The sequence below is a fragment of the Jaculus jaculus genome, chromosome 7 (assembly GCF_020740685.1).
Source record: "Jaculus jaculus isolate mJacJac1 chromosome 7, mJacJac1.mat.Y.cur, whole genome shotgun sequence".
Lineage (NCBI taxonomy): Eukaryota > Metazoa > Chordata > Mammalia > Rodentia > Dipodidae > Jaculus > Jaculus jaculus.
This window is the reverse complement of record NC_059108.1, coordinates 101,211,212-101,227,848: the sequence shown is the minus strand read 5'-3', so window position 1 is coordinate 101,227,848 and position 16,637 is coordinate 101,211,212. Positions and strand designations below refer to the sequence as shown.

At 34.1% G+C, this 16,637-nt stretch overlaps 1 protein-coding gene across 1 annotated transcript in view; it reads left to right on the top strand.

The window, feature by feature from the left end:
- Nucleotides 1-16,637, top strand: part of Mdga2 (MAM domain containing glycosylphosphatidylinositol anchor 2) — a 954,594-nt gene that overhangs the window by 503,454 nt on the left and 434,503 nt on the right. Inside the window, exon 3 of the mRNA XM_004649150.3 lies at nt 7,644-7,818. Within this exon, the coding sequence (XP_004649207.2) occupies nt 7,644-7,818 (175 nt within the window). The remainder of the gene's footprint in view (nt 1-7,643; nt 7,819-16,637) is intronic.

Here is a 16,637-nt window from a genome sequence, read left to right as displayed (position 1 = left end):
CACCCTGATACCAAAACCAGGCAAAGATAGAACAAAAAAAAGAAAATTACAGACCAATCTCCTTCATGAACATAGATGTAAAAATTCTCAACAAAATATTGGCAAACAGAATACAAGAATATATCAAAAAGATCATTCATCCTGACCAAGTAGGCTTTATCCCAGAGATGCAGGGATGGTTCAACATACGCAAATCTATAAATGTAATACATTACATAAACAGGTTGAAGGACAAAAATCACATGATCATCTCACTAGATGCAGAGAAAGCATTTGACAAAATCCAACATCCCTTCATGATAAAAGTCCTAAAGAGACTGGGAATAGAAGGAACATATCTCAATATAATAAAGGCTACTTATGATAAGCCTACAGCCAACATATTACTAAATGGGGAAAAACTGGAAGCTTTTCCACTAAAATCAGGAACAAGACAAGGGTGTCCACTGTCCCCACTTCTATTTAATATAGTTTTGGAAGTCTTAGCCATAGCAATAAGGCAAGAGACACACATAAAGGGATACAAATTGGAAAGGAAGAAATCAAGTTATCATTATTTGCAGATGACATGATTCTATACATAAAGGACCCTAAAGACTCTACTAGCAAGCTGTTAGAGCTGATCAAAACCTACAGCAATGTAGCAGGATACAAAATAAATACAGAGAAATCAGTAGCCTTCATATATGCTAACAACAAACACACAGAGGATGAAATCAGAAAATCATTCCCATTCACAATTGCATCAACAAAAATAAAGTACCTTGGAATAAACCTAACCAAGGAAGTAAAGAACCTCTACAATGAGAACTTTAAAACACTCAGGCGAGAAATTGCAGAAGACACTAGAAAGTGGAGAAACATCCCTTGTTCCTGGATTGGAAGAATCAATATTTTGAAAATGGCAATCTTACCTAAAGCAATCTACACATTTAATGCAATCCCTATCAAAATTCCAAAGGCCTTCTTCATGGAAATAGAAAAAACAATCCAAAAATTCATTTGGAATCACAAAAAACCTCAAATATCTAAAATAATACTGAGGAACAAAAAGAGGCTGGTGGTATCACCATACCTGATTTTAACCTATACTACAGAGCCATAGTAACAAAAACAGCATGGTACTGGCACAAAAACAGATATGTAGATCAGTGGAACAGAATAGAGGACCCAGATGTAAGCCCAAGTAGCTATAGCCACCTGATATTCGATAAAAATGCCAAAAACACTCATTGGAGAAGAGACAGCCTCTTCAGCAAATGGTGTTTTGAAAACTGGATATATATCTGCAGAAGGATGACAATAGATTCTTCTCTCTCACCATGCACAAAAATTAAGTCCAAATGGATTAAAGACCTTAACATCAGACCGGAAACTCTGAAACTGCTAGAGGAAAAAGTAGGGGAAACCCTTCAACATATTGGTCTTGGCAAAGACTTTCTGAATACAACCCTAATTGTTCAGGCAATAAAACCACAGATTATCCACTGGGACCTAATGAAATTACAAAGATTTTGCACCACAAAGGACACAGTGAAAAAAGCAAAGAGGCAACCTACAGAATGGGAAAAAATCTTCGCCAGCTATATATCTGATAAAGGATTAATATCTAGGATATACAAAGAACTCAAAAAGTTAAATAATAAGGAATCAAACAAGCCAATCAAAAAATGGACTATGGAGCTAAATAGAGAGTTCTCAAAGGAAGAAATACGAATGGCATATAAAAAACTGTTCTATGTCACTAGTCATCAGGGAAATGCAGATTAAAACTACATTGAGATTCCATCTCACTCCTGTCAGATTGGCCACCATCATGAAAACAAATGATCATAAATGTTGGCGGGGATGTGGAAAAAAAGGAACCCTTCTGCACTGCTGGTGGGAATGCAATCTGGTCCAGCCATTGTGGAAAACAGTGTGGAGGTTCCTAAAACAGCTAGAGATTGATCTACCATATGACCCAGCTATAGCACTCCTAGGCATATATCCAAAGACTCATCACATTTCCTTAGAAGTGCGTGCTCAACCATGTTTATTGCTGCTCAATTTATAATAGCTGGAAATGGAACCAGCCTAGATGTCCCTCAACAGATGAGTGGATAATGAAGATGTGGCACATTTATACAATGGAGTTCTACTCAGCAGTAAAGAAAAATGAAGTTATGAAATTTGCAGAAAAATGGATGGACCTGGAAAGTATTATACTAAGTGAGATAACCCAGACCCAGAAAGCCAAGCGCCACATGTTCTCTCTCATGTGTGGATCCTAGCTACAGATGACTGGGCTTCTGTGTGAGAATGAAAATACTTAGTAGCAGAGGCCAGTAAGTTAGAAAGGAGACATAAAGGGTAGAGAAAGGAAGAGGGGAGGATACTTAATAGGTTGATATTGTATATATGTAATTATAATGATTGTAATGGGGAAGTAATATGATGGAGAATGGAATTACAAATGGGAAAGTGTGGGGGTGGGGAGGGCGGGAATTACCATGGGATATATTTTATAATCATGGAAAATGTTAATAAAAATTTTAAAAAAATAAATAAATAAATAAATAAATAAAAAGTTGCATGATTGGAAATGGTTTGCAAGTTCACAGAACTACTCTCTTGAGGTTTGGTGGCTTTATATTAGAAGTTCTGATAACAAAAATGAATCCAACATTGCTCAGGGAAATTTTGCAGAAGAGGGGGTGGAAGAAATGTCAGAGCCACATGTTGGGTAATTATATGCAGAGACATTTATGTTACCCATAGCTGTGGGCTAACTCCACAATGCACGACACATATACCTCAACAAGGAGGGGCCAATGGGGAGGGGGTAGGTCACGGATAAGCCTAATTATGGTACCAAGCTGCCAGTACTTGCAGAATAGAAAACTAATAAAAAAATTAAAAAAAAAACAAAGAAAGGCCAAGCATATTTCCATAGCTTATAAAAATATACATGATCTAGCCTTAAGTATAGAGCAGAATTTCTAAAGTTGACACCACTAATATTTGGAAAACATATTTCTTCGTTGTAGCCATTATCCTGTACATAGATGATATAGATGTATAGATAGATAGATAGATACATAGAAAGATAGATAGTAGATAGAGAGACAGATAGATATGTTATGATACATGCACAAAGCTACACAGATATATAGATACATAAACATAGGTAGATGGGTAGCAGCATGGATGGATGAATTGATGGCAGATGATATATGACAGATTAAATTCCTCTGCTAAAGATGAAAAGTTAAACTGTCCAAAGCCTAAAACCGAATGGCTAGTATTATGTCATTAGACTATTAACACTGTCAGTGTGAGGAAAAAAAAAAAAGACTCTGAAGAGTGCAGTGTGGCATTATTTTACTCTGGAGAAGTTTTCCATGTTCATATGCCAAAGATAATCACCATGCTCCTGATTACTAATTAAGCTGGCACAGGTTTTAATTTGTCTACAGATGACAAATGATAGTTAATTTTTAACAAAATTTAAAATTTTGTATGTTTAAATATAAATATTTAGAGCCAAGAGATCATCTGTTACTATTTTCACTACAATAATGTACCCAGCTCAGCCTTGGGAATACGGAAGACCAAGGTTGGTTTCCAAGCTACATGTAACAATTTATCAGATTCTGGAATGGTTACCAAAAGAAAAACTTATATTTCTCCATCTGAGAATTATTTGAACCTTTGTACTTGAATAAAAACAGACTTGTACTTTAAAAAAAAAAAAAAAAAGTCCTGATAACAGCAGCACTGCAAAAAAAAAAAAAAAAAGTTCCATTCAATCACTTTTCCACATGTATGTCTACATTGTGTCTGGAATTTGTTTTGGTGTAAAAACCAACTTGCTATAGAATCAGTCTTTTTCTTCTTTACAAATACACATTCAGTTGCCTCAAACCCTTTTGTAAACAATCCTCTCTTCCCCCTTTATTTAAATTCTGCCTGTATGATATCATAAGCCACATGTAAATGTACATGTGACTGGTTCTGTGCTCATAATGATAAGTGGCCCTTAAAAGAAGTCCGGGAATCTCCAGGTGCATCTGTGGGATCCTTGCAGTGATCATGGGGAAATTGTTACATTTTTACTGGGTTATTTTTGCAAAGGTGTAAAGCAATTTGGGATTGAACAAGTGTCAACTAGCAAAAACCAAAGCAATGCATCAATTTCATAGTAACCTTCTTCTCCACCATGCACTTACCATTTAAAAAAAAATCAATGGTTTTAAGTATGTCTCTGATAAATCCATAAAAAAATCTTGAAGCTTCAATAACTTTAATACTCTGTGTGATAAAAGAGAAAATACAAAGAATGTCTACATCTTACATAAATTGTAAAGCAAAAGGCTTGTATATGGTTGCATTTTGTGATGGACTTAGCCTCTTACTTTTCATAAAGAACCATTTTTACTTAAAAGGGTGATTTCTATGCAAAATGTAGTTATTTGGACTTGTGGATTTGAGAAGCAGTTTCTCAAAAATAAGTGAAATGAATTTGCCGAATTCCCCGAAGCACCTTAACTGGATGTTTTAGTAATGATGGAGTCTATGTCTTCAAGAGAAAAAGTAACATTTTAGAAAATCCATCATAATGGTTTTCACACATTTAAAGGCTCTAATGAAGAGACTGGTTGTTAAATTAATAAATGCCCTTCTCATTGTATTTTGTAATGACAACACTCTTTAGACCTCTGCAATCCTATATTTTACAAATGACTAATGTATAATGTTACACAATGATGCAGAATAAACGGTCTATTTGAAGAACAGAATAGACTAATGGGTTTAATGTAACGGAACAGGGAAGGTCGTTGGTGTGGTTTTAAATGATACTTTGCATAACGATTTTGAGGAGCTACCAGTTGTGGAGTTTTGTGTAGTTTCCAAAACACAAACAAAAAAATAGTGTACAAATACCTGAAAAGGCTATTGAAATCCTCCTGTCTTTCTGACTAAGCATCAGTTTAAATTCACATTTTCTTTATTTCAATACAAAGTAACATCTTATAGTAATTCAAATTTAGAAGCTAGTAAGGAAATCCAGCTGACTGTTCCCCTGAAACTAATGTTAAACAGATTAGGAATTAGCAATGGGATTATTTTATTTTTGAAAGCCTAACTTTTTTTTTTTTCTTTTTTGAGAGAGAAGCAGAGAGAGGGAGAAAGAGGCAGAGAGAGGATGGGCTTGCCATGGCCTTTCAGCTGCTGTGAAAAACTCTGGACGCATGTGCTGCATTGCATTCTTGTGTCACTGTTGTGTTTGGCTACAAGGGGGACCTGGATATTGGAACAAGTGTTCTTAGGCTTCCCAGGCTTGTACCTTAACTGCTAAGCCATCTCTCCAGCCCCCCAAACCTAACTTTCTCATTAAAAACCTTACTTGTATTAACATGGTGTAAATTTCTTAGCATAACCTATAATGGATAGTTTAATATTTTATGTTTCTAATTCTACTTCAATAACTATGAATAAATATATAAATAAACAAAATCATATTATGCTTTCAAATTATTGTATATGAACAACATATTTTCACAAATTTAAAATGACTAGGCCATTTCTATAACTTTTTATCCTGGACTTACTTTTATATTCTGAAATATTCATTTTTCCAATTAACTTCAGTAGTATCTTACACAATTCAAAGCAAACACTAATTTAACAGTAATTTAGTTACATTTGGGGTCCAGTCACCTTAAACTATTTCAATGTCAGATTATCTTCTAGATCAATGTATATAATTTTAAACAGAATTATATTATCTCTTCATGAAAAAAGGCACTTATTTAAATGTTCCTCTCTTTTTTATTTGTAGATTTTAAGATAAGTGAACATAGAAGCCTACATTTTCCTATAGAAATATTACTAAAATTAGGGGCTGAAGAGGTGGCTTAGCAGTTAAGTACTTGCTTGTGAAGCCTAAGGACCCCGGTTCAAGGCTCAATTCCCCAGGACCCAGGTAAACCAGATGCACAAGGTGGCGCATGCCTCTGGAGTTCGTTTGCAGTGGCTCGAGGCACTGATGCACCCATTCTCTCCCTCTCTCCCTCTTTCTCTCTCTCTGTCTCTCTGTTGCTCTCAAGTAAATAAAAATAAGCAAAAATTTTTATGAAAGAAATATTACTAAAATTAAAATATCACAACTGGTAAAGCTTTTTCTCTTGTAGATAGTTAAGTAATAATTTTATAGACTGCTAAGTTACGAACCATATTTTTTAAATTTTGCTTGAACAGGCAAAATATAAATAAATATTTGGTATTTCTTTTTGTTTATTAATTTCAAACATTGTCATTGCTTTGACAATGAGAAGTAAATGTGATTATATTCAGAATGCTATTTTATGCAGTAACTTTTAAATGTAGCTTAATACCATCATGCCATAAATTTAATGCAAGCTTATGAGACATGTCCAATGATAGTATTATAAGGTTTAAGCTTTGAACACTCATGATTCAACTTCTTTCTCATGTTTCATCATGTGTGTGTGTATACATGTGTATGCACACACGTGTGTGCAGAAGATTTGTATAAGTTTTTACCTAGTCTTAAAATGTAAACAAGAACAAAAAATATAGTAGAGACAAAATGAATATGAAACTAAAGAGCTTTTACTTTCTATTTTGTTATCACACAGTATCAGCATGTGGCTTCTGATATATTAAAATACACCAATTTCTTTTTTAATGTTATTTTTATTTATTTATTTGGGAGCAACAGACAGAAAAAGAGGTAGATAGAGAGAATGGACACACCAGGACCTCTAGCCATTGCAAACAAACTCCAGACATGTGCACCCCTTTGTGCATCTGGCTAATGTGTATCCTGGGAAATCAAGCCTTGAACCAGGGTCCTTAGGCTTCACAGGCAAGCACTTAACCACTAAACTATCTCTCCAGCCCTATACACCAAACTTAAGTTGAATGCTAATCATTATTGCTAGTAAAAGCAAAATTTGCTGCACACAGCTGTGTTTAAAAGAATAGTTTTGCTTATGATAAACTGTTATAACTATTCAAAGTGTTTTGCAGTTTAATAGAAATGTTCTTAAAGACTATATACTTTTGAAAGTAATTATTGATGTAAAGTGAGTTCTAATTTTCAAAGTAGCAAATTGTTTGTGGGCTTTTTAAAGCAAATCGATTAAATAAAAGGAAAACTCTTTTAACAGCCAGGTGTATAAAATTATACATAATGTCAATAAGCCATTATGGTAATATGCCTAAATTATCTAAATCAAATAGGAGATTTAAAATAAAATAATTAATAGTATCCAAAAAGATGAGTTAAAAGTATCTTACAAAGTTTGGAGCACATAAAAGGAAAATATAGCTAGTTGACAGAAAGAAAAATAATCCACATATCTCATGTATTCCTTGTGCTTGCTTTTTTTTTTTATAACATATTGACTCCAACCAATGAGACTATAATTTCTGTGACAATGAAATTGCTTTCATTCTACAGTGATGTTTTTACACTTTCAATGATGTGATTATTATATGTTAAGTTTCCAATTATTAGATAGGAAAGGTAATACAGCAGATCTGAAGGCCAACTCGTCAGATGGGTAGTTGCTCTTTGATGGTTCTGTGGGAAAACCAACCTAAGGTAACAATCTTTGTTGATGCTTGCTCAGATCAGGTGGACCAAAACAGCAGGAAGTGCCTCTGACCGATTCCAAGACTCCAGTGTCTTCAACGAGACTTTGAGGATTACAAATATTCAGCGACACCAGGGAGGCCGGTACTACTGTAAAGCAGAGAATGGTCTGGGGTCCCCAGCGATAAAGTCAATCCGAGTGGATGTGTACTGTAAGTAAAGTTCTCACAAAGTGCAGTTCAGAATCATGAGTGGTGCTGCTGTCCTACAACTATGTTTTCTCAAAAATAAAATAATACAGATGCAGGCTGGATTAGTTTAGAATGAAAAGTTAGTAAGAGCAATAAATGTAATACATTTCACTACAGCTTTTCATAATTTTATGAAAATACATATTCAGTAGAGAATATACAGTATCACATGAATAAAATAGTCTTCTTACTACCACCAAGCACTTACTGTTTCATGTATCTGTTTATGCATATATATATTAGAAAAAGTCATGCCAAAATGTAGTCTAATGTTTGTTTGCTTATTTGGCCTAAATGGAAATGCAAGCATCCTTATTCTTTGATGCACATTATGCATGCCTTGGAGTTAACTGTGTTGGTTTGGGAATGACTACAGATCTTTGTGTAGATGCCATTTTTGATCCAACCGGGTTGCAGGTAATCTATGCCAATGCTGAGCAATGTTGTTGCCTCATGAAAAGTTGTGACTAATGTGTTTTGTTCTCGTTCATATTTTCCTACATTTGATCTCTGACAGTTATATTTAAGGCCTTCTAATCCCCTCACTTCTTTCCCTGACAAGAATCCCAGTGCCTGTATTCAGTTTGGTCTTTCACACAGGTTCATCTGTTGTTTCTCTCTCTCTCTCTCTCTCTCTCCTCTCTCTCTCTTTCTCAAAAAAAGGCCTTTATTTTTAAATTCTAATATTATAATGTGTTTTTCTCTCCTTAAAGTAATTCAGACATAATAAGTGAGGAGTTCCTGTTATTGTCCCTTTTACTTTTCTGGTCCTTTCCTTTGCTTTCATTATACAGGTGTTACAAGTTTAGGAAGAGGTAGAAATTATATACAGGCTATTCATAGAGCACCGTTACCTCATTTATTTACTGGGACAATGAGGAGGTTGGGGAGAGGAGTATTTGTGAGTCAACTTTCGCAATTAATGATTTGTTATCATTCTGGGTAGGACAGGAACCTATGTTCCATTCTGTTCAGTATCTGCTATCTCCTGAGACATCAGCTCACATAATGTGAGCATGCTCAACCCATGTGCCATGTATTATCTTATAGGTACCCAGATTAGACATGCCTGCATACTTCCCAGAGTTAGCTCAGCTCCCTGCCCCTGAGTATTTCTCTCAATTTCTTGGAATGTAATTGTAAAGTAACATAAATTTTATTTCTGTATATTAAAATTTTTCTCATGTTACTTTTTTAAAGAACATGTTGTTTTGTTATCATAAAGTGTAAAATGTCCATCTCTAGAATCTTAAATCCAATACAGAAATGTGAAAAGTTCTAAAAATGAATAGATTGTTCTTTGTTTGGTAATATTTTTTTTCAGTATAATCTTATATCAGCCTTGTTGCTAGAAAAGTATGACCTGAAACTAATTGAACAGAAAAATGTAAAGATACTGTATTATTTCACTTACCTTACATGTAGAAAATGTTTGCAGAGGATAGTTTCCTTGGTGTGTTGCATAATGCATGCTATATGTTTTGTATTTTCTTCATAAAATATGGAATAGTTCTGGAACACACTTGCTGCTGATTTTGAATAAGGGCTTATGACCTACATTGTGATCAAAATTGGTTTGATGACAATAAAAAGTTTGTGTTGCTGAGTTAAAATGCCACATACAAATTAAAGGGAATCCTATTTTTAGAGACATGAAAAACAATCTATCTTTTTACAACCCACAATTTTTCAGTACTAACCTGTTCTATGTCTACTTCTTTCTTTAGTCCTATCACTCTTCACCCTAGGTTATGATTAATATTTCAAGAACCATTGGAATGACAGCACTCTTACCTACATTTTCCAAGCCGTATTAAAGTCCAAACCCTCAAACCACCCTCTGTTTCCTTCTTTCCTTTGATTTCCTGTTATCCTTCAAATATATTGTAGACTTGACAACCATCTCCTATGTTACTTAAGTAAATGTCACTGTGATGCACGCCATGTTGAAGAACTATTTTCTGTGCTTTTATGCTAGCTAAACTTTATTAGAGAGTTACCTAAAACTTGAGAAAATAGTATTATTTCTGGATATAGAAAATCTATTATCTTTTACATAATTATGCCTATTTATGAAATTTTGGATAACTATATTCCAATACACTATAAATTTAATCACAATTTGAGTGATAAAAACTTTAAATTGAAAAAAAAAATACTATGCTGCTTGAGAAATCTGTGCTTTGAATATAACATTCAATAAACACCAGAGTATTTATGTTTGTATATGTTTTCTCTATTTGAAATTTTATAAATTGTAATACTTTAATTATTAATAACCTGAGTAAGATATCTATGCTGTGTTTAAATATGGCAACTTTGGTGTCTATATTTGGGCAATAATATACAAGGATTTGATTTGATTTTGGATATTTGAATGAATAGATTTTCATTCACAAACTCTAAATGAGTGAGAGAAGCTTTGTTTAAGATACTTTTCTTAATAATTTGAGAAATACTATATGAGGTTTTTATGCTTGTAGCTATGTTCTCATAATCACCATCTATGGGTTTTGAATTCTTCAAAGGTAGTTCTACATGACACGTCCATCAACATCAATGTACTTGGAACATAAAGTGGGCACAGAATACTAAATACAAAAGAAAACAAGTACTTTGCCATAACGTCTATAATTTTAACACCAAAATCCGGCAGATGATGATGCATGTTTAACAAAAATGACAAGTGATGTTCAAATTCATCTTTGAATCTCTGGGACTATGTTATTTCTAAAAACTTTAACTTGATATTGATATTATTCCTAGTGTATCCAGGTAATACCACCTGTATAGCTGCAGAGTTATTATACTCCTAAAAATGAACAGTTTGAAGTCAGTTAAGTTCTGAACATAGATTTCTAGAATTTAGAGCTAAAAGCTACTTAAAACTAAACGTAGTGGAAAACACTCATTATTTTGATTAGGAATTAGGATTTCAGCAAAGAAGTTGAGTACAATGGTAACTAATACAAATCAAAGTATCTTTGCTAAATATTTTGAATTATTTCTAACCTATCTTAAAGTTTAATCACTGGGAAATTCTATAAAACTGTATTAGCAATTCACCTACCTAATTTTCTAAAAAGGCTCATAAAGTAGAAGAAATGGGCTATATAAATTTTATAAAGGGATTGCCAAATACATATGTCTCTCTCATTGAATGAGAATTTTACAAAAAATCAAAAAGCTCTTAGAATATTACACATAACAGCAATCAAATCAATGGTAACAATAGAGAGGAAATTAAAAAATATGATGGAAAGTAAAAATCAATATAACAAGAGAATACTGCATAAGAAAGAAAACATAAGAAAATTGGAAAACTTGTCTAACATTTGAATCATGAGAATTATAAACAAGAGTGTGAGAATTATAAAATTATTTCAGGATTTTTCATAAAATATAATATCAGTGTTCTTTAGAAAACAGAACTAAGAGAATAAATAGTTATTACAATGGGATTTTTTTTAGATTGGCTTACATAACATGAGTTGGTGGTCCATAGATGGCAATCTATACCTGCAGAGGCTGGGAACCTGTTAGCTGAAGTCCTCAAGACTGGATGCCTCAGCAGATCCAATCAGGTATTGAAAGCCAGGGGGGTTCTTGAGAACCACTGGGCTTTTGTCCGTGTTGGAAGGAGAAAGAAGCTAGGTTCTGATATCAGTGCTGAATAGCAGCAGCAAGGGAGATGGACTCACCAGCAAGGGGCAAAAATGGGCAGGAAAAGTGGTGCTTTTCATTGGGACTTCTTGATACATCAGCTGCTGCCTAAAAGAATGACCACTCTAATGATCAATCTTATCCCCTCCCTCAGTTAGTCCCTGAAAATAGCCTTACATATCTGCCCAGGATATATGTCTCTTGTCAGCGCTTGAGATGGTACAGTTAAAAATAAAGGTTATCACAATTTCTTAATAAAAAAATATGTCTAGCCTGGTATTATTCAAGCCACATAGTGATTTTTAAAACTGTGATAAAATTCTTTATATGAGTATATAACCTAATATAATACTTTCTTATGGTACAAAATAGCTTCTGGTAGACTAAAGTTTATATGACATATTTAAGAGAAATATGCAGTTATTCTTACCATACTGTTTTAAACACATGCATTCATCATTCCTCCTCCCTGAAAACATACTAACAAGAACAGCATAAAACAGACAACTGTGTCAGAAACACACATTGATAAGGACAGAGAATGGGAAAGTAAAAGACAGAAAACAATTTTGAAGGAAAAGAATTAGATTCAGGAGTAGTCACTGTTTACTCTTCAAAAAAAAAAAAAAAAAGCTTAAATCAAGCTTTTCAGTAGGAAAGACAGAGAATTAGGCATACTCATGTTCTCAAATGGCTTAAAAACCAGTAATTAAAATCATCAGAGTTCTCTCTTAGGTTGAAGACATAGTTGAGTCTGTAAGCCTCATTAGTCAAACTATGAATAATATGTCTTACACAGCAACATTGCCTTTACATTTCACACAACGCAGTGCTTAACCCCTCCAACCTCAACTAACTTCTTTGTTTAAACCACTATAAATTTATTTTTGATGAGTAAGAGAAACTTTTAGCTAAATGAACAAGAAGTCATGTAAAGAAGAGGCAACATAATGTATTTAAATCAAGGTCATAAAGTGATACACACCAGAATAACAACATGAAATTTTAAATTTCACAAAATTAAAACATTAGCAATAAAATGAAGATCTAACAAATTTCCAGATAACTTTTCTCAATATGATTATATATAAAAGAGTAAACTGGGTATGGTGGTGGACACCTTTAATCCTAGCACTTGGGAGGCAGAGGAAGGAGGATCACTTTGAGTTAGAGGTCACCCTAAGGCTACATAGTGAAATCCAGGTCAGCCTGGGCTAGAGTGAAACCCTACCTCAAACAAACAAACAAACAAACAAACAAAAAGAATACATATCAATATAGTACACATTTCTCAGCAGGAATGTGGGGTCTAGAAAATAATTGACTTAAGCTTTTAAAATTATGAAAGTGTGCTATTTCTAAACTAGATTTTTCTATATTCTCTGTTTCTTTTAAATACTAACAAAAAGGCCGGGCGTGGTGGTGCACGCCTTTAATCCCAGCACTCGGAAGGGAGGCAGAGGTAGGAGAGTTCAAAGCCACCCTGAGGCTACATAGTGAAGTCCAGGTCAGCCAGATTAGTGTGAGACCCTACCTCAAAAAACAAACAAACAAACAAACAAAAACACTAACAAAAGATTATCTGTTTTGAACATATAAGGTTTCCAATAAATCCCCATGTATTCTGTCTCAGAAAACAAATTATATGTAGTCTATGAAAAGGTGGAAGTAAAACAGAAGAGCAAGAGTTACTCTTTTTAATAAAGCAGATTTTATATGTGGGAGAATCTCAGGAAGATTAGCAGAGCTACATGTTTCTAAAATGACCAGAACAGCTTAAAAGGGAAGAACAAAATGTCTTCAGAAAAAACAATGGATTATTAGTATCCCAGCTTTCCATCACTGTGACAAAATACCAGACATAAACAATTTTGAGGAAAGATTTATTTTGATTTAAGGCCTCAGAGGTTTCAGGACAGAGTCTAAATGCCTCTGGTGGTTGGGCAGAAAAATCCAGTATATATTTTACCTCATGACAACCAGGAAGCAGGGACTGAGAGAGAAGGAATCAGGGACAAGATACTCCAGGACCCAGTCCCAGTGACCTACTCCCTCCAGCTGGGCCCTGTCTCCTAATGTTTCCAGGTCTTCAAAACAGAGCAGCTTGCTGGAAGCTAAGCCTTCAGTGAATGAGTATTTGGGGTGTCTACTTCATATTTAAGCCAAACTTTATCAGAATATCTTGTGCCAACTCTATAACTTAAAAGAGATCTGTATTCACATTTTAATTAAGTCTAAGAATTGATACTATTAATATTTGACAAGAGAAATATTAACTGTAAGAACATCCCCTAAATAAAAAATTGAAAAAAGAAAAATAAATAAGCAAAACCATAGGTAATGCTGTTACCACATTCTGATAATTAAAAATGTTCCTTAATTTTTAAGATAAAACTCTTTCAGATTCAAATTTTCCACTGTCATTTGTGTACACACACACACACATATTTAAGATGAAGTATTTTTGAGATAATGTTTATCTTCATTTACCAAATATTAAATTGTACATTCATTGAGTTTAAAGTACCTAAACATACAAAATTAAGTATATGATTTATTTATATGAAGTCAGTCTTTAAGTAATTATGGTCATAACAATCAACAGACACGACATTAAATAATGTGCCAGTGGTACAGAAAACATAATGTGAAGGATAAATTGTTCCGCTAGATTCTTAGCATGAAATAAGTTAGATTTGCTGTAGCATGGATATTGTTGTTCTTTTTTGTTGCTTTTGACCTTGCTATTGTTTTATTTTATTTACTTATTTGAGAGAAAGAGAGAGAATGAGAATGGGTCCTCCAGGGCCTCTAGTCATTGCAAACAAACCCCATGCTCATGAGCCACTTTGTGCATCACAGGTACTGGGAAATCCTTAAGGTTTGCAGGCAAGCACCTTAACCACTGAGCAATCTCTCCATCCCCTGAAGGATATGTTATCTTAAGTTGCATTGCTTCCTGCCATTTCATGTCTCAGGACAATTTACATGCTAAACTCCCCTCTTCAAATGTGCTTATGTATCAAACAGCCTTGGGCAATATAATAACCTACCTTCATGGAAGAGGGTTTGCCTTCCTAAGCAGAATAATGAAGTAATGTTTCCCCAAAGGAAAAAGACTAAGTGTGTTTCAATCAAGGTTTCCGTAAGACAAGAAATTTTCAAAACCCAGTGTTCCTTAGCTGTGTTAGAAAACCTCTATATGAGGTTTTCATAGTGCCCTCTTAAAAACTGAGGGAAAAGTGAGTGTGTGAAGTAATAAAACTCATATTTCCATCTGAGATTGTAAGGGTCTGAGACGCACTGAAGAAAGACCCCAGACTCAAATACTATGTAAAAGCAAAGAGTGTTTATTCTGCAGAATCAACCAGCCTGTGGGGGTCGACCATTCATACAAAATGGCAACCCACCAGAGTAGCTCTCAGGCTCATTTAAGCATAACTAAGGAAGGTTTTGGTGGGCAATTAGTTCTACAGTTTGATTTGTTAATTTGAACAAGGGTTGCATTTGATTGGTTTACAATTACGTCTATATATCCTTGATTGGTTGGGGCCGAAATTAATGGCCCTTTGTTCTAATTTATGCCTAGCCTGAGAGGTGTTTTGCTGAAGCCTATCATGGCATCTGCTTAGTTCTTTCAAGACCAGGTACCTCATTAATAAAACCTTTGACCTCTGTCCCAGGAAACCCCTAGCTATCATTTTCCAAGAAACTGTGATAGGCTACTATTGATCAATAAATGAGGAAAATCTTAGATCCCTCCTGGTTTTTGGCTAGTATGATTTAAATTAGTAGGAGAAGGTCACAGGTATTCTTCAATCAATGAAAATTTTGAATAAAGGCACAAAATTAAGAATTTAAGAATGTTGTTTAGAAGAATAGCAATTAAAATAGTGGATTTAAGTGGATAGAGAGCTTAATTGGAATTATTAGCTATTAAATTATGTTAGCTATAACTTAACAAGGTCTCTGGACCTTACACATGATGATTGACCATTGATGGAAGCTGTAGAATGAGTAAATTATAGTTTTGTAACTACAGAAGAGCCAGTGAAAAATCAGCATTCGTTCAACATCCACATATTTTGTTTCCTATAAGAAGTAATTCCAATCCATCTAGAGCACCAAGGTCCATTTGATGAAAGAGACAATGTACTCTATGTCAGAAAAAATGATTCTGGATATGAAATTATAATCTCCAGATATATTTGTTGTACTAATAGCTGTGGTATTTAAACAGTTTTCTTAAAATGTGTTCACCTAATTCTTCCACTTATTCTCATCCATGACTATGTTGCTCACAGGGTAATAGAGGTCATGAAATATTAAAGGTTAAGGTTTCATTAAAACTTAGTCTTAATTCAAAAAGAAATGGGATGTGGAAGCATTAGTTTAATAAGTTTTTGTGTGTGCAGACACTGTTCACACATGAGGCAAACCTTTTCAATATTTTCCAAGAGCGTTCTTATTTCTGAAATAGCTCCTACACTTTAATTTCACTGAGGTAGAATGCTGTATTTCATTATACTTTTTAAAGCCATAATTCTCTTTTGGTCTTTGTCTGTTACATTTAATTATTATATTTATACCCAAGAAATTAAGGGGAGACTCAGACGACATGTTATTAATTCACTCCATAAAAATATCTGTGATAAAATTATAACATGAACAATTAGAAATGACAATGAATTTTTGGTTCCCTTTTTAAAATTTATTTATTTATTTTTTTAAGGTAGGTTCTCATTCTAGCCAAGGATGACAGAACTTTCTCTGTAGTCCCTAGATGCTGCTGAACTCAGAAAAATCCTCCTACCTCAGCCTCCCTAGTGCTGGGATTGAAATCATTACAGTATTTATCAATTATTTTAGGGTAGAAACTTTTAAGAAAGAGGCTAGAATAACTGATAAGTATGAAAATCTCTGGAGGAACATGGATGCCCCAAGTCATTCCCACTAAGCATCACGTTTATCACCTACCACACATCTTCCCAAAACATCAACCCTGGATTTAGAAAGTATCAGTGATGTTTGATGTGGTTAATTGTAGTGCTTATGAAAATAAGAGGTTCTACTGGTAATTACCTCATTAACAACATTTACAACAGCATCTTGCCATT